This window comes from Alligator sinensis, unplaced genomic scaffold, assembly GCF_000455745.1.
Source record: "Alligator sinensis unplaced genomic scaffold, ASM45574v1 scaffold337_1, whole genome shotgun sequence".
In the NCBI taxonomy this organism is placed as follows: Eukaryota; Metazoa; Chordata; order Crocodylia; family Alligatoridae; genus Alligator; species Alligator sinensis.
The window spans coordinates 166,308-182,728 of NW_005841927.1; the positions used below are offsets into that span (position 1 = coordinate 166,308).

The following is a 16,421-nucleotide window of genomic DNA, read 5'->3' on the forward strand; positions in this document are numbered from 1 at the left end:
GCGTGCGATCGGCATGTCCCACCCATGCCATCCCGTGCGGCCACGTGCTCTCTGGTGCCAGGCTCCTGGCTGTCTGCTGGGTTGGGGAGGGGGCCTGCAGGCTCGGGCACTGGGGTCAGTGGGGTGGAGCTGTGGTGGGAGGCAGGCTGTAGCAGGGGCTGGACCGGCGGGGGGCGGGGGGCACACAGACCCACGCCTGCGCTCTCTCTCCCTGGCTGCAGCTGTACCCAGGATGGGCTGCGTGCAGTGCAAAAAGAAGGGGTCCGGCAAAGCCCAGGGCGAGGGCTGCGATGGCAAGCTCAGCCTGGTCCCCAGCACCCACTATGACCCGGACCCCACCCAGCCCGCCGCCAGCTTCAGCTGCATCCCCGACTTCAACAACTTCCACGGCTCCCCCACGCCCGCCGGCACCGCCTTCCTGGGGCCCGGCCTCTACCCCAGCAACACCCTGCATGGCCGCGGGGGTGGCATCACAGGTCAGTCTCCCCCAGGAGCCCCCACGCCCAGCACGTCCTCACTAGGGGCTGGTTCCAGCCCCCGGGCTCTCCCGGGAGCAGCGTGGGTCCCTAGGGCAGGGCTCTGTCGGGGGGTAGGGGCTGCCTCGTGAGTCCCGAGAGGCAGGCAGGTCTCGGGGTGCTGACCGGCTGCCCCGTGCCCTACAGGCGGGGGCGTGACGCTGTTCATCGCCCTGTACGACTACGAGGCCCGGACGGAGGACGACCTGACCTTCCTGAAGGGGGAGAAGTTCCACATCATCAACAACACGTGAGTCCCCTCGGCGCCAGGTTGCCCCACACCCCCCGTGCGCAGAGCTGGTGCACTGCATCCAGCTCAGAGGGGTGCCAGGCTGGCAGGCATCATCAATGGGTTGCAAGGGGCTGCATCGATCCCAGCTGGCGTTGCCGCTTCGGTCACTTGTGACATGAACTGGCCGGTCTCAGCACGCGGCTCCCAAGCCGACGTGGTCGTGCCGAGGCTGAGCTCGCCGAGCGTGGGGCCGGCAACACGGCAGTGGCTAAAGGGGAGCAGAGCCCGTGTGCCCCGCTCCTGGGTGGCAAGCCTGCGGGGATGGGACGGGGCCGCCAGCCGAGCCGACGGTCCCTCTGCTTCTGTCTCTCCTCCGTGCCCGACTCCGTGCCGCTCTCTTGTTCCCCAGTGAGGGCGACTGGTGGGAAGCGAGGTCCCTGAGCACGGGGGCCACGGGCTACGTCCCCAGCAACTACGTGGCGCCGGTGGACTCCATCCAGGCAGAAGAGTGAGTACAAGAGCCCACGGGGCAGCAGGTCCCGACCTCCTAGGTGCAGCCTGGGTTAGCTCTGTCCCCTCCGTGAGCTGCCAGTCAAGGCAATAGGACCCGGGTGTCCTGATTCCCAGAGGCTGGGTTAGCCGTGAGCTGCCCTGCCCCAAGTCACAGCCCCAGGGCCTGTCTATTCCCACCCCGACCAGGGTCTGTGCCACGTGGCGCCAGGCGCTGCATGGACACGTGCAGTGAGATGCTGTCGCACAGCACTGGGTCGCATGGGAAGCCAGTAGCAAAGCCCCGGTTGTCCCGAATCCCAGCTCGGAGCCCGCCAAAGGCAAGGTGCCCCAGTCTTTCTCAGCCCTCTGTGCCAAGGGGTGGTGTGCCCGCCGGGTGCTGCTGAGCTGCCCCCGCGTCCCCCCGCACAGGTGGTACTTCGGGAAGATCGGGCGGAAGGATGCGGAGCGGCAGATCCTGTGCCCTGGAAACCCCCGCGGCACTTTCCTCATCCGGGAGAGCGAGACCACCAAAGGTACCAGCCCCGGGAGGGTCTGCGGGCTGTGCCTGAGCCCCACGAGAACGGTGCCCGCTGGTGCCCTGGGGGGGGGGTCAGCTCCTGGCCTGACCCGGAGGCTGTGCCCGCAGGTGCCTACTCCTTGTCCATCCGGGACTGGGACGAGGCGAAAGGCGACCACGTGAAGCACTATAAGATCCGGAAGCTGGACAACGGCGGCTATTACATCACCACCCGGGCCCAGTTCGAGACGGTGCAGCAGCTGGTCCAGCATTACATCGGTGAGGGGGTCCGGGTCCCAGGCCAGGAGCCCCCCAAGGCGGGGTAGGGCTTTGGGGCAGTGCCGTGGTGCCTCCACCTTCCAGCTCCCCACTGGGATGGAAGAGACCAGACACAGGGACCCCTCTTCTCACCCTCTCCCACCCCGGGTGCAGCAGCTGGAGGCATGGGAGTGTCCCTTGGTTGTGACTCCCCAGCACAAAGAGGGGTCCCAGGGTGCAGCCCCTGGGGTGGAAGCCACGGGGAACCCCGCAGCCCAGATCCCACGTGACCTCCTTGGCTCTGCACCGCCAGGAAAACCTCCCTGGGCCCTGGCAGGAGTGGGGATGGTGGGCTCGGGGCACAGAGGTGCAGATGCAGGGCCCCAGCCCTGTGTCGGGGCTCCCCCCAGCACCCTAGCTGCCTGGTAGGATTGCCCCTGCTAGCATCTGACCCACCCGTGAAGGTGCTGCCCCCTGGGGGTTGCCCCCCATCAGGCGTTTTACTGCCCAGGACCCACGGCTCTAACCCGCTCTCCGTCCGCGCTCTCACCTCTCTCTCCATGCCCGGCTCGTGCCCCAAGAGCGAGCCGCGGGGCTGTGCTGCCGCCTGGTCGTGCCGTGCCACAGGGGGATGCCCAAGCTGGCGGACCTGTCCGTCAAAACCAAAGACGTGTGGGAGATCCCCCGCGAGTCGCTGCAGCTCCTCAAGAAGCTGGGCAATGGGCAGTTTGGGGAAGTCTGGATGGGTAGGCCCTGGGCCGCTGGGGCCCGGGCTGGGAGAGGCGGGGGAGAGCCCCCAGCCCCGTGGGGGAGCACGGCAGAGACTGGATCAGGCCTGGGCAGCTCCAGGACATGGCTGCGGGCACGCCACAGGCTCTGCAGAGACTGTGCAATGAGTTTGCTGGAGCTCAGGCCTTCCTGGGGGGTGCAGGGGGGTCTCCGGTGTGTGGGCCACGGGGCAGTCCCGTCCCAGCCGTTTGGCAGGGGCTTGGCCCTCGGATCCAGTGTCTGCTTCAGTGCTGCCCCGGGCGCAAGCCCCATCACCTGCTCCAAGCCGCGTGCTCCAGGCCAGGCCAGCGAGTCTGGGGGTCAGGGCCACGGGTCTCGAACCCCAGGATCACCCTGGCTTCTGCAGCAGCCGCCCGTGGTGAGGGGCTCTGGGTACTCCCGGTGCCCCCGTCCCTGTCCCCTACCCCTGCTAAGCCCGCATCCCAGTGTAAGCCGGCATCCCCACCTGGTGCCCAAACCCGAGACTGCAGCCCGGTGGCCCCTGGCCGAGCATCCGTGAGCAGGTGATGGGGGGACCAGCCGGGGCCGAGGGGCCTTCCTCCTCCTCCTCCTCTCCCTCGCCCGGGCGCCCGCTGGCTGCGCGCGTGCATGTTGCATCCATTCCATTTCCAGCCCCTGTCCCTCCATCATCCCCCCCCTCCAGAGTACAATGACGGTCTCTGCCATCTACTAACCCGGGTATGCCCCAATATGCGGCCCCAGACCCTGGGCCTAGCTAAGGACGCCTGGGAGATTATGCGGGATTCCATCACCTTGGACAAGAAGCTCGGCATGGGCTGTTTCGGAGACGTGTGGATGGGTAAGGCGAGCGCTGGGGATACCCAGAGACCCCCATTAGCTAGGGTTCTCCCTGCTTGTACGCCCTCCATTTCATCTGGGGCAAAGAGGGTGGGCGCGCGTGTGCTGGGAGCCCCCGCCTGACCCAACCCTGCCGGCTCCAGGCACCTGGAACGGGACCACCAAGGTGGCGGTGAAGACGCTGAAGCCGGGCACCATGTCGCCCGAGGCCTTCCTGGAGGAGGCGCAAATCATGAAGCGGCTGCGGCACGACAAGCTGGTGCAGCTCTACGCCGTGGTGTCAGAGGAGCCTATCTACATCGTCACCGAGTTCATGAGCCAGGGTGAGCACGGGCATGGCCTCGGGGGCCGGGCACCACCACTCAAGGGATGCCCGTGGCATCCAGCATCCTGCATGCCTTGTTTCTGGAGCGGGCAGGAGCAGGGCACTGTTGGGAGGAGGCTCGCAACACCGTCACTGCTCAGCTGGGCTCTCGTGGTCAGTGACCAGGAGAGAGGACTGGCAAGGGTAGGGGGCGAGGGGTCTTGAGGGGGCAGGGGCTGATGCCAGGCTGTCTCCCCGCAGGGAGCTTGCTGGACTTCCTGAAGGACGGAGATGGCCGGTTCCTGAAGCTGCCGCAGCTGGTGGACATGGCCGCGCAGGTAGCCAGGGCAGGGGCACGAGGATGACCCGGGGGCTCAGGCTGGGAGCTGCCCTCCTCCTCCTCCTTCCAGTCCAGGGCCAGGCAGGTCCTGCCAGCCCCAGGCACGGCGAGGGCTGCAGGAGGGGTCTCACTCTCCTCCCCCCGTTGCCCCAGATCGCAGCTGGTATGGCCTACATCGAGCGGATGAACTACATCCACCGGGACCTGCGCGCCGCCAACATCCTGGTGGGGGACAACCTGGTGTGTAAGATCGCCGACTTTGGGCTGGCCCGCCTCATCGAGGACGACGAGTACACGGCGCGCCAGGGTGAGCCCCCGGGCTGGGCACAGCGGGGCTCCCTTCCACCCCCAGCCACCACATCCAGCCACGAGGCAGGGTGAGGCTTGTCCCCCCGCCTTGGCACAGCCCTGTCGCTGCCCGCAGGCGCCAAGTTCCCCATCAAGTGGACGGCCCCGGAGGCCGCGCTTTTCGGCCGGTTCACCATCAAGTCGGACGTGTGGTCCTTCGGCATCCTCCTCACCGAGCTCGTCACCAAGGGCCGCGTGCCCTACCCAGGTATGGCTCTCAGCTCCCTCCTCCAGGTCCTTTGGGGAGCCCTGGGATAGAGCGGGGGTGAGCGGTTAGAGCATGGCCTGGGCATCAGGCTACCTGGGGTCTATTTGTGGCATGGGGGTGGATGGACTGGGCTCCCAAAACCCCGGGTTCTTTTCTCCATTGCTGTTCTGCCCATGCCTCAGGTTTTCCATCTGTAAAATGGGGGCGGTGCTATTGCATTGGGAGGTGATGAGCACGAGACAAGACGGCAGCGGGCAGGCTGGCTGTCAGGACTCCTGGGTTTCCTTCCCAGCATGGGGGGAGATAGCAGGGTGGGGAGCCAACCACTCCCCAACCCCTGTGCCTGACCTGGCACGTATGACACAGGCATGAACAACCGGGAGGTGCTGGAGCAGGTGGAGCGAGGATACCGCATGCAGTGCCCGGGCAGCTGCCCGTCCTCACTGCACGAGCTGATGGTGCAGTGCTGGAAGAAGGAGCCCGAGGAGCGCCCCACCTTTGAGTACCTCCAGTCCTTCCTCGAGGACTACTTCACCGCCACCGAGCCCCAGTACCAGCCCGGGGATGACCAGTGAGGCCGTGCCAGGACCCTTCATGGGGCCAGGACACCCCCCTGGTTTGCTGGGGATTTTTTTACTCCCCGCCCGCCACCGAGCTCCCCTCCCCCATGGCCACAGGGGTGGGGGGCACCAATGCACCCTATTTCAAAGGGGTCCCCACAGAGCTGTTCCTATGGAGGGGGGAGCTGTGCCCCTCTTCTCTCCCTCAATGCCCTCCGCTGCCTCGCTGGGCTGGGGAAGTCGTCCCCACCAGGCCCAGCAGCCATGGGGGGAGGCACATGGCAGCCCCGCTCTCTCCCCAGGCTCGCAGACGTGCTGCGCCCACAGCTAGTGCCCGCATCGTCCAGTCTGGGTGGGCTGGGGAGAAGCAGGCCTGCCTCCTGCCACGGAGAAAGGCCACGGGTGGATGGAGCATCCCCCAGGCGAAGGCAGAAGCTCGCCAACCTCCAAGCTGTGATAGCCCAGGGGCACGTGGCCTCTCCAGCCCTGCCCTGGAGGTCCCGGGGGGTGGCAGGACCTGGGGTGGGGGCGAAAGGCTCCTTCCCCAGCTCCCTCTGCCGCAACGGCACTGCTCCTGGGGAGACACTGGCAGGGGGCCCCCCCCCCCCCCCCCGCCGCTTGCACACTTTTTGTACATAACTTTTTTATGATGATGGTGATTATTTATAAGACTCAAACCCTGCCCCCCCCGACCCCCTCGCCAGGGTGTCCGGGCTGGAAGAAGGCCAGTGGGGGGATGTGACTTCTGTTTCTCCTCCTCTCCCCCCATCCCCGGACTCATCACTGGCTTCAGTTGCTTTTCCTTTGACCAGAGCCAAATCGATAAAGCCATATGCTGCTGCTCGGGGCGGGGGGAGCAGTCAGCGCCACCCCCTGGGACCAGGGATGCGCCGGAGCCTGGCACGGCGGGTGCAGGAGGGGGCAGGAATTACCTTACCCTGGGGGAAAGATCCCAGATTTAAGCCTTCATAGCTGGTCGCCTTCCCCCTATCATTGCCTTATGCATTATGGTCCAGGGGCTGGAGCGATGCGGGTGCAAGTCGGCCCCAGCCACGTGCCCCCCATGGGAGTCCTGAGCCCTGTCCCCTTCAGACCCCCCAGGCTGGAGCGGTCTGTGCCCCCCGAGAGCCCAGCCCCTCTGCCTGGCATGGAGGTTGCCGCCAGTGCACCCATGGGGCTGGGGGGCCCTGTCCGTCCCTGCGTGGAGGAGTGGGGCTGGGGGCTGCACCTCCGGGGTTGGGGTTTTTTCCACATGGGTTCTGTAAATACAAAAAAATAAACCTTTCTACCAAGAGCTGTGCCCTGCGGGTCCTCAGCCGTGCCCAGGCCAAAGGCAGGGGGCTCGGAGAGATGCAGACCGGCTCTCAGGTGGTTTCCAGGGAGCCCCCTGGGCAAGTGGGCATCTCCCCAAGCAGGGGGTGCTGCTGGGCTGGATGGAGGGATGCCACCACCCCCCACCCCAGCGCCTGGCGGCCTTCTCCGTGCCCAAGGACGGGGCAGCGTGACCTTCCCCGCCGGGCCCAGAACGTCACCGCTCGTCACATGAATGAGAACGCAGCCGGGCTGGGGGGACCCTGCCTCCCCTGCCCTTTCCCCCCTCCCAGCTGGCACTCATGCCGCGGCCGCCTCCTCCTCTGGCAGCGGGCGCCGCTTGACAGCCAGTGACTCATGCGCCTCTCGCCTCCCCCAGCTGCCAGGGTGTTAAAAATCATCCCTGCGAGCCATCTGCAGAGGCCATGTGGTCCCGCGCCACCCCCCGGCCCCGGCTGCACGCGGGGCCTGCCTGCCCTGACAGCTGGGCTCTGCGGCTCCGGCCAGCGGGCGCGTGGGGGGCAGGGGGTGCTGCGGTGGGGGGAGTCTTTCTTAGACTCGGCAACACAGGCACTGCAATGCAAAGGGAGCTGGCACGGGGTGAGGGGGACGGGCCTGGGGACAGGTGGCACGGATGCGGCATGGCGTGTTTGGGGCGCCGGGCTGACACGGAGTCACATGCAGGCATGCAGCGAGCTGCGTACACACACATGCATGCATACACACACAAATGCGTGCATGCAGACATGCGTGCCCAGTCACACGCAGACATCCACACACGTGCATGCATGCACATGTCATCTCACACATATGCACACACAATCACATGTGCACACACCAGCAGGCACATGCAGGTGCATACACACACTTGTACATCCACAACACGGGCGCACACACATTCACACTCCACCCCAACACGGCTGTCCTGCAAGCCAGGGGGTTCCCCTCCATGCCTCTAAACAGGCTCCCTTGCTCCCAGACCCTCCCTGCCCTGGGCTGCGTCAGGAAGGGCTACAGGAGCAGGCGTTGGGTGGAAACATCTTCCGAGGCCGTGGCACCGGCTTGCACCTGCTGAGACCTGGGCCCAGTGCCTTCAAGATGCATGCAAAGGCTGAGACCCGTTGGCTTTCCCTCCCACAGCTCAGCCCTGCCGGGCTACACATCTCCGTGTCTGTGTCCGTGTCTGTGAGAGCTGGACATGGGAGGGCACCAGCCCATGTGGCTGCCCCCTCAATTGGCCACAATCCCCAGTGCTTAACACCTGCTTGGCATCTTCCATAAGGAGCAGAGCACAGGTTGGGATCAGCCTGGCTCCCCTCCGGGCTGCTCAGGCCATGAGGCTCCCAGGCCAGGCCCTAGGATCTCCAGGTGCTAACAGACCTTTGGAAAAAGGGCTCCGGGGCCTCTCTTCAGCTGCGTGGATTAGCGAGTGCAGAAGGACCGAATGCTGCAATCCGAGAGCCACAGCCTGGAGCATGCAACCCTGGGGACGCGGCTGATTGCAGGTCCACCTGCCCCCACCTACCCTGGCTGGGGTCGGATGAGGTCTAGCACATGGCTGGTATGCAGCGCTGTGAAGCCAGTCGGCCCTGCACCAGGGCAGGGGGTCATTGTGGACGTGGCTGGGTCCATGCGGGGAGCTTGGGCAGGGGAGTGGGGTGAGGCTGGGCCAGGGGGCTGTTAACTGGGGTGGGGGGGGCCAAGCACAGCCTGGGTGTCAGACCGCACTCTGCAGATCCAGGGCACTGACACCTGTGCCAGCCCCAAGAGAGGCGCCTGGTGCCCTGCCTCGAGGCTGGTGGGGAAAGGGCTACCCCACTTTGCAGCCAGGGCTCCCAGCAAGGCAGCATCGGGCCCAGTTGTGGCCCCATTCATTCATTCCCAAGCATGGGGAAGTCGGGGGTCACCAGCTGTGGGGGGGCAGGAGGGCCTGGCTATGGGGAGCAACCCAACACCCTCAGTCTGGTCTGGAGGGGGGTCCAGGCTGCAGCAGGAGCTGCTGGAAGAGCTGGCTGTGGGAGGGAGGAGGCCTTGCACACACCTGTGTCTCTGCATCCCCATGCAGGGGTGTGAGATGTGTATGCATGCACACACACACACACAGATCCCTGCTGTGGGCAAATGTAGATCCAGGTCCTGCCAAACCCAGGGCTTTTGGTGGTGACAGGCGCACCCAAGCCAGCACGCTCCCACTGACTTGTGCACGCGCACACGTGCCAACAGGCTGCATACATGGCAGTCGCACGGGTCTGTGCGCACACTGGCGCTGGTATGCCATGCCACTGTGCAGAAGCACGTGTGCACCGTCTATGCCTGCTGAGGTGCTGCTCATGCACATGGGGTCTGGCTGTACACAGGCGTGTGTGTGTGCACATCCACGCCCTGCTCTTTGCTGAGCATGCACAGCACACGGCATGCGGTGTACGTCCCCAGGCTGCCTGGGTGCCCAGCAGAGGAGGTTGCCCACCGCGGTCAGCGCCCAAGGGCAGCTCCCGGGCACCCTGCCTGCTCCCTGCCTCCCTCCCTGCCCCAGCCCACCCTCGCCCCCCCAGCCCTGCCAAGCTCGGCAGACCCGAGCCCCTCGTCTCTCATCACCTCCCGGAGGAACAAAGAGGACCTCTGACCCCGCCGCCCCTCCCAGTGCCCAGAGGCCTTGGCCAGGAATCCATTTGTGGCTCAGCCCTGCCGTTTGAAGTCTCCGGCCGGCTGGGAGGTTTTAATTGCAGCTGGTGGTTTCCTGTTGCACCGAGGAATTTATAGAGCCGGGGCGGCTTCCAGGGTGCGGGGCACCGCAGACCTGGGGCTCAAACAAGGTATGCAGGGAGCCCCCCCGGATGGGCTGGGCCTTGCAGAGCAAGCTGGCTGAGGGGCAATGGGGGGTGACGGGGAGCTCCCTGCTTCTGCCTCCGAGCCCAGGAGATGCTGAGCGGCCGTGGGGAGACACGCAGCAGCCGTAGCAGCTCTGAGCCATGCGTGGCTATTCGCACGGGCTCAAGGCGGGGGCTCAGCGGGCCGGGGAGGAGGCTGGCTGGTGAAACCCCCCTGGAGTCACAGCTGCCCAGCCCCAAGGGTGCCCAGTATGGGGCTGGGGTGCCGGAGAGCCGGGCTCTGCCACAGACCACCTGGGTGACCTTGGGCAAGTCCCTTTGTTCCAGCTGTGCAGGGGGTGCAGGGACCAAGCCAGGCTTTATTTTGGGAGCAGGGGCACGTGGCAGGCGGCATGGCTGCGTGCAGCCCCTCGCAGAGAGCCCCACCTCGCCGCCGCTCTCCTCCCGGCTGCTTTCCGGTGACCCTTCCCCTTGTCTCTATCTGGGTTCCCGCGCGCTCGGCCTTGCCCTGGCAGGCTCAGCCTCTCCCTGCCAAAGCAGGAGGAGATATGCCTTGCACCTTGCACAGGCATGCACACGTGCAGACACTCACCTGCCCTGCACATGCACGCACACCCACCTTGCACACATGCACATAACTTGTGCATGCACACACACTCATGCACACATAGGCACACTCCTTGCAGTAATATGCACACACACACTCACATGCGCGCACACACACACCCATACTTGTACACACCTGCCTACCCACTCAGGTATATCTTGCATGCACATGCTCACACACACATCTTGCACACATGCACACGCTCCCAGTTGGGGGCGGTTACTGGGCTGGACTTGCTTCCAGCCTGGCGGATGTGACCGAGAGGGCCATACGATGGTCCCAGGAGCAGCCCGGGGTGGCACAGCTGGGGCATGGGCAGCCTGGCACTGGCCTCTGCAGATGTCATGGGTGTCACGTGCCTCCCTGACCACACTGGCAAATTGCAGCTCCCTGCCAGCAGCCTTGGCCTCGCCAGGACGCCCTCGCGGAGAGCTGGGGTGGCCCCTGGCTTGTGGGGGGCAGCTGCATGGGAACAAGATGAGATGAGAAAGCTGCTTGTCTTCGGGCAGGGGGAGGAAGGGAAGGGAAAATGGTGGCAGGGCGTCAGGCGAGGAGAGGAACCAGAGCGGGGGGCGGATGGAGAGACTCCTGCGCCTGGCAGCCGGAGCTGGGCTGCAGCCAGGCCAAGCTGGGGGGAGCCTGGCTGCTTTCTCTCCGGAGGCAGGCTGCGCTGGCGACAGACTGAGCTCACCAGCCCCCTCCGTCCCCGTGCTCAGCCCCTGGCGCAAGGGGGAGGAGGCCAGAGACTATTTTTGGCCCGCTGCTTCCTGGGGTCTGAGCAGCCTCAGCCCTGCCCAGGCGGTCAGCCAGCTCAAGCTGGCTCCTGCCGGTGCTGCCACCCATCTCCTGCCGGGGGTTCGACCCCCCCACTGGTCCCCCGCAATGCAGGCAGTCTCTGCTGGGTACCCCAGCCTGGCAGCAAGGGCGGTGAGTGGCTCCCCATGCACGAGCCGAGACCCATGCAGCTCCTACTACGGCCCAGCAGCCTCCTATTCCCGGTGGAGCCCAGCAGCTTTGGCTGGGCTAAGGTGTCTCACCCAGGAAGGCTGGTCCAGCTTGCCCGCTGCAGCGCCCAAAGCCTCTCCAGGACAAGAGACGTCTCGCAGGACAAGAGCCGCTGGCTCTGTCTTGCAGTTTTTTCACCCCTCCAGATTTTCAAGCCCTCGGGGCCAACTCGGGTGCCAGGGCCCCATCACAGCCCAGGGGCACCGGAGGGGCTGGCGCCGGCCCCTAAAGAGACTAGAGCAAGGGTCGGTGTGAGACGGCAGGCGGCAGACCTCGCACTCGGGCTCCCTGTTTCATGGCCTGTCACAGCAGGGAGCAGGCGCCCGAGGCTGGATCACGAGGCGCTGGAGCTGGGCCCCGGGTCTGGCTCTTTCCTCCTGTCTGCGGCGGTGCTGGCACCGAGTCACGCTGGGGATTAGTCACTTGGCGGTGCCGGGGGTGCGGGGCCTGCTCACCTCCTTGTCACTAGCAGCCAGCTGGCTCCCTGCACTAGCATGGGGTCCAAGGGGGGTGGGCAGTTGCATGACCCCCCAGCCTCGTGCAGGGGGAAACAAGGCTGCTGCATCCCAGGGATCCCACTGCTCAGCAGGGCACCTGCTCCCTCGGTGCCCCGTGATCACTGGAAGCTCAGGTGTGACGGGCCTGAGCTGAGCTTGCCGAGCGAGGGGGCAGGAGCTGGTCTGGGGGGTAGGAGGTGGCCTGATTGGGAGTGGAGGGCCAGGATAATGCCCTGCCCAGCACGGACAGAGGAAGCCACTCCCATGCTTCAGGGCATCCACAAGCGGTCAGGGTCAGGAAGGAACCCCTGGGCTGGGACTTCCCCTTCCCTTGTAAAGCCTGCCTGGCTCTGGATTGAAGCCTGGATGGGCAGGGAGGGGGCAGGGGCCCTGTTTAATCGTGGGCAGGTGGGCAAGGCAGGGGCTGGGGCTCTCCAGAAAGGCGGTAGAAGCAGCCGCAGGAGCAGAGCTTGCTCTGCAGCTGCTGGGTGGGGGGTCTTGCGTGCACCCCCAAGGGCTGGGGGAACGGGGCAGCTAGGGCTGGGAACAGGGGTGCCTGCCCTGGCCGAGCGGGGGTCTGCCATCCTTCTGGATGCCAGGAGACCAGAACATCGTGCCAGGATGCACCAGCCTGGGACTTGCCCGACACCACAGGTAGGGATGCAAGCTGTCTTCCCTGGGGGGACACGTGCCTTCACACCCACACCCCGAGCCCTGCATTCGGTCTGTCCCCTTGCCTGCCCTCCCGGCACTGCTGTGGGGCTGGGACATGGCAGGGCAGGGTAGACCATGGACAGCTTCAGCCCCTTGGAGACAGCCTCCACCATTCTCTGCAGCCACGAGCCCTGCCGTGAGTCTGGATGCTAGTCGAGGCAGACTTGGGCCCTGAGCACGGGCACGTGAAGGAGCAGTGATTTATTGAAGAGCCACAGTCATGCTCTGCTCCCTGTTTCCTCCAAGCTGCACGACTCTGTGTGCGCGTGTTTGTGTGCATGAGTACGTGTGTGTGTTTGTGTCTGTGAGTTTGCATGCATGAGTGCGTGTGTGTGTGCGCGCACATGCATGGGCTCTGCATGCGCAGGTCATGCGTGCGGAGGGTGCCTGTTGCTTTTGCTTCCCTTTTTGGTCCTCTGGGAAGGGCGGCTTCCTTGCTGCCCAGGCTGCGCCCCGGGGCCTGGGTCCAGGGGAGACAGACAGCCAAGCAGGCTGGGGCAGCAACATGTGCTAGAGGGGGGCCCCGGCAGTGACACTCGTGCCTGGCATGTCGTCAAACGGGCCCGTGCAGGGTTTGCTTTCCCAGTGAAACTCTCAGGCTCGTGGCCCCACTGAACTGGCAGCTTCGTATTCCCGTGGGGCGGAGAAGAGCTGTCAGATGTGCCCCGTTTCAGGGCACAGGCTCTGCACGAGACATCTGCCAGAAGCAGGCCATCCATTGCAGGCACTTCCCTCCGCAGCAGCTGGGCCAGGAGACCAGGCGTGCGTCCTTCCAGCCGGGGGCACAGCGCTGACCTGGCTCTTCCCCCTCCTCTGTCCCCGTTGCGTGCAGGCAGACGTGGCCTTGGAGCATCCCGGGCAAGCCCGTGCCCCTCCTGGACTTGCAGAGCCCTGGTACAGATCGGCACGCTCCTCTGACTCGGTTGCCATGACCCTGGGCGGGGATCAGATGCAGACGTGCCCCGGCTTCTCCGGCATCTGGTCCCTCGCAGAGGCCCGCGGGCAGCTCCAGTTAAAACTGCCATGACTCGCACTATAAAACCCTGCCTGTGTGCTGACCACAGCTCCGGCCTCTCATCATCAGATGCAGCGGGGGAGCCCGCGTGGGGTAGGAAGACATTAGATATACAGTCCCGTGGCTGCAGCTGAGGTGTGCATCTCCTGGGACCGCTCCGGCAGGCCTGTCTTGAAATACAAGGGTGTAAATGCAGCGCACACACTGTCGCCCTAGCACACGCTCTCTCCACGGCACCTGCAGGCATGCGGCCTCTCCTGTCTCCCTGCTGCAGGTGTGCCTGGGTTCTTGTTCCTTCCTCATCCCGGCGGTGAACCTGGACCCGGCTGGGGTGGATGCTGCTGGGACCCGGAGCCGGGTGGGTGCATACTGCTCCTGGGAGCCCGGCAGCACCGGCCGGCCCAGGCAGCCACTAGATGGTGGCCTTACCTCGTGCAAAGGCTGCTGATGAGGCACTTGTCGGGGAGAGAAACCCCACGTGGAGAAGGGTTGGGAGGCAGAAGCCAGGTGCCCGCGGTGCTGGAGAGGTCCTGGCCGGGTTGCAGGTGGCAAGAGATGTGCACAGCATCCTGGGGCTGAGGCTGTGCGGACCCTGGGCATCGTCACCATGTTCCTTCTCCAACCCCATGGCTTGGATCCTGGGGGTACGAGAGCATTGCTGCGTTCCCCACCTCCCGCCGGGAGCCTGGAGCAGGGATGGGCCCGTGCTGGGCCCAATGCTGCCTGCTGCTCCGTGCTCTGCACCTCTAGTGCAGCCTCAGCCGCTCGCTGCGGTGGGAGGAAAATTTGGCTCTGGTGGCTTCAGAGCCTCTCTGGGGAGGAGGGGCTGGTCAGCAGGGTGGAAGGAGACCCGGGCAGCTCCTGTGTGGGGGCACTCGGGGGACCACAGGCGTTGGTGCAAGTGGGAAGATGCAAAGCAGGTGATTACTGGACCTCTCAGGACCCAGGCAGCCCCTCCTGTTGGGGGGTTGGAGTAGCTCAAACCCCTTTGCCATTTAATTGTAGGCAAATACCCTGTTCTCTAGCACCGCAGCCATCTCCAGTCCCTTGCCCGCTAGCAATGCATCGGACCCTCATCCACCATGGGGACGTTTATCACAGGGTAAAGTGACTTGGCCTAGGTCACCAAGCAAGTCAGTGGCAGAGCTGGGCAGATCCTCCCTCCCTGGGAGTTGCGACATACTCGGAGCCACTGCCGTCTCCTTCACGGCACGCAGGTCTGGAGCCGCACGCGTGCCCCTCTATGGCTAGGCCGCCGTGTGGGCTGAAAGCCACGACAAGGTGAAATTCAACCCAGGGGCTTCGGGGATGAAATCAGCTCGAGCAGTTTATATAGATTCTCCGGCCTCCGCTATTGAGTTACGGCCCGAGGAATGGCTCAGGGCCCGCACATTGTTATTCACAATCTGTGAGGCACACATCCACGCCATATAAATATTCAGCTCGGACTAATTGCTTATGGAACGGAGACCCGTGTCGGTGACACAGCAGAACCAGGCGCGCCGGGGCCAGGGACGGCAGGGACTCAATCACAGCGCCGGCCGCCGGGAGGGAGGCCGCAGACGTGCCCGCACCTTCGGGAGAGCGCGGGGGAGAAGGGGGACCGCCCGCCCGCTCACTCGCTCGCCTGCCTCGTGGGAGCTCTGCACCCCGGTTTGAGGAGCCCCGAGACGAGGCCCCGGTCCGCAGCGTGCCCGGCTTTGCTCCATCTCATCCCAGCCCTGTGCCAGGCTGATATATATATTTCATGATAACTTTCGAGACGCGCTTCAAACCCGACAAAGGACTTTGACAGTTTTAAGCATCTCTTTGATTAATACATGACCTTTTAATGCTTTTAGATTAAATTAATAAATCTTTTAAAATTTAAACCTCTTCTTCTTGCAATGTAAGGTTTTCTGCACGGCCTTTTTTTTTTTTCTTCCTCCCACCCGCTTCTTTTCTCTCCGGACACGGCACCCCGATAGCGGGCATCCTGCTCGGGCAGGGCGTTCCTTCAGGTGTAGGCGTGCCGTATTCAGATGGGGTGAAGCCCTCGAGAGGGGAAGAGGTGAATCCTTATTGATTCGGATGAGGTCCCCAAAATAGCAAGAGCGTTCGAAGCCGATGCCATGGGCCAGGCAGTTTGAGAGTAAACGTGCGTGTGCAAGTAGGATTTGGTCCTGCTTGTGTGCTGATGGCTCGGTGTGAATTAAACCCGTGACCCTGGGTAGGTGGGGAGGGGGCTGATATTTCCAGGTGCAAAGTTTTCCTCTCCATCTCGCACCCCTGCCTTATTTCAGGGATGACTCACGTGCGATTAACGTGCCAGGATCTTCGCAATCCCCTGGAGTTAACCCTTCACTCATGGAAATGAAATGTCACAACAGACCTCAGTCAAATTACGTGTTTTAATTGGATTGTCTCGGCGAGCCTCTGGGAAGCCAACGGCGCTTGGAGATCCGTGGAGGGGAAGCCCTGCAGCCGCGCGGCTCCCTTGGAGAGGCGGAGGCAATGTGGTGCGTGGGGCAGGCTGCGGGGTGGGCGTTAGGACGCCTGGGGTCTATTCCAGGCTCTGCCGCTGCCTTACCACATGAGCTTGGGCAAGTCACTTGTCTTTTCTGAGCATGTTTCCCTTCCATCCCGTGCCTGCCTTTCCTGCTTAGACTATCAGCTGCTTGGGGATGGGGTTGGCCTTTATGATGTGTATGTACAGCTCCTAGTGCCAAGGTGGGGAGACCCAGACAGCTGTCTCCAACTCTGCCAGACCCCTGGGAGGCTGCCGGAGGTCCCAGGAAATGCTGCTTTCCCCGGGTTACCGAGACACTGATGGGGAGAGCAAAAGCTCGGCCTGGGTGCCCAAAACTCGGCCCACCCCTGCCCCCGGTCTGCCCTGGACAAGCCGCAGAGGCACAGCCAGCACCCCCAAGACTGCCCTTAAAACATGGGCCGTGCTCCCCAAAAGGGCACCTCCTGCACCCGCCCTTTGCAGCGCAACCCAGACAGCTCCTTCTGTGCTGGGAGCGCTCGGGGAGGGAGCCGTGGGGGGCCCTGCCTATGCACCCCCACATCTCCCAGTGTCACCCCCATCCCCTGCGCTGTGC

General features: G+C 64.4%; 2 protein-coding genes and 1 long non-coding RNA gene across 9 annotated transcripts in view; 2 read left to right on the forward strand and 1 right to left on the reverse strand.

Annotated features, from left to right (window-relative positions):
* The window catches only part of FGR (FGR proto-oncogene, Src family tyrosine kinase), an 11,300-nt gene extending 4,524 nt beyond the window's left edge, over positions 1 to 6,776 (forward strand). For 5 of the 7 annotated variants that reach the window (XM_025198706.1, XM_006019227.3, XM_006019226.3 and 2 more), the window contains 11 exons: positions 222 to 476; positions 663 to 765; positions 1,157 to 1,255; positions 1,669 to 1,772; positions 1,886 to 2,035; positions 2,596 to 2,760; positions 3,745 to 3,924; positions 4,167 to 4,243; positions 4,399 to 4,552; positions 4,670 to 4,801; positions 5,168 to 6,719. In XM_025198706.1, coding sequence (XP_025054491.1) covers positions 233 to 476; positions 663 to 765; positions 1,157 to 1,255; positions 1,669 to 1,772; positions 1,886 to 2,035; positions 2,596 to 2,760; positions 3,745 to 3,924; positions 4,167 to 4,243; positions 4,399 to 4,552; positions 4,670 to 4,801; positions 5,168 to 5,376 — 1,617 coding nt within the window. In that variant the 5' untranslated portion in view covers positions 222 to 232 and the 3' untranslated portion in view covers positions 5,377 to 6,719. Of the gene's footprint in view, positions 1 to 221; positions 477 to 662; positions 766 to 1,156; positions 1,256 to 1,668; positions 1,773 to 1,885; positions 2,036 to 2,595; positions 2,761 to 3,446; positions 3,603 to 3,744; positions 3,925 to 4,166; positions 4,244 to 4,398; positions 4,553 to 4,669; positions 4,802 to 5,167 lie in introns of all 7 variants that reach the window. The other 2 variants (XM_006019229.3, XM_025198709.1) reach the window with 2 other exon arrangements.
* A 2,815-nt stretch (positions 6,777 to 9,591) lies between these two features.
* LOC112549540 lies at positions 9,592 to 10,593 on the forward strand. Its single transcript, XM_025198651.1, has one exon. The coding sequence runs from the start codon at positions 9,592 to 9,594 to the stop codon at positions 10,591 to 10,593; it is 1,002 nt and encodes a 333-aa protein (XP_025054436.1).
* Positions 10,594 to 15,146: 4,553 nt separating this feature from the next.
* The window catches only part of LOC112549545, a 3,538-nt gene continuing 2,263 nt past the window's right edge, over positions 15,147 to 16,421 (reverse strand). Inside the window, exon 2 of the long non-coding RNA XR_003092996.1 lies at positions 15,147 to 16,143. This is a non-coding gene — a long non-coding RNA (uncharacterized LOC112549545). The remainder of the gene's footprint in view (positions 16,144 to 16,421) is intronic.

Coding starts and splice junctions, on each gene's coding strand:
- LOC112549540 (XM_025198651.1), top strand. CDS start 9,592: ATGCTGAGCGGCCGTGGGGAGACACGCAGCAGCCGTAGCAGCTCTGAG.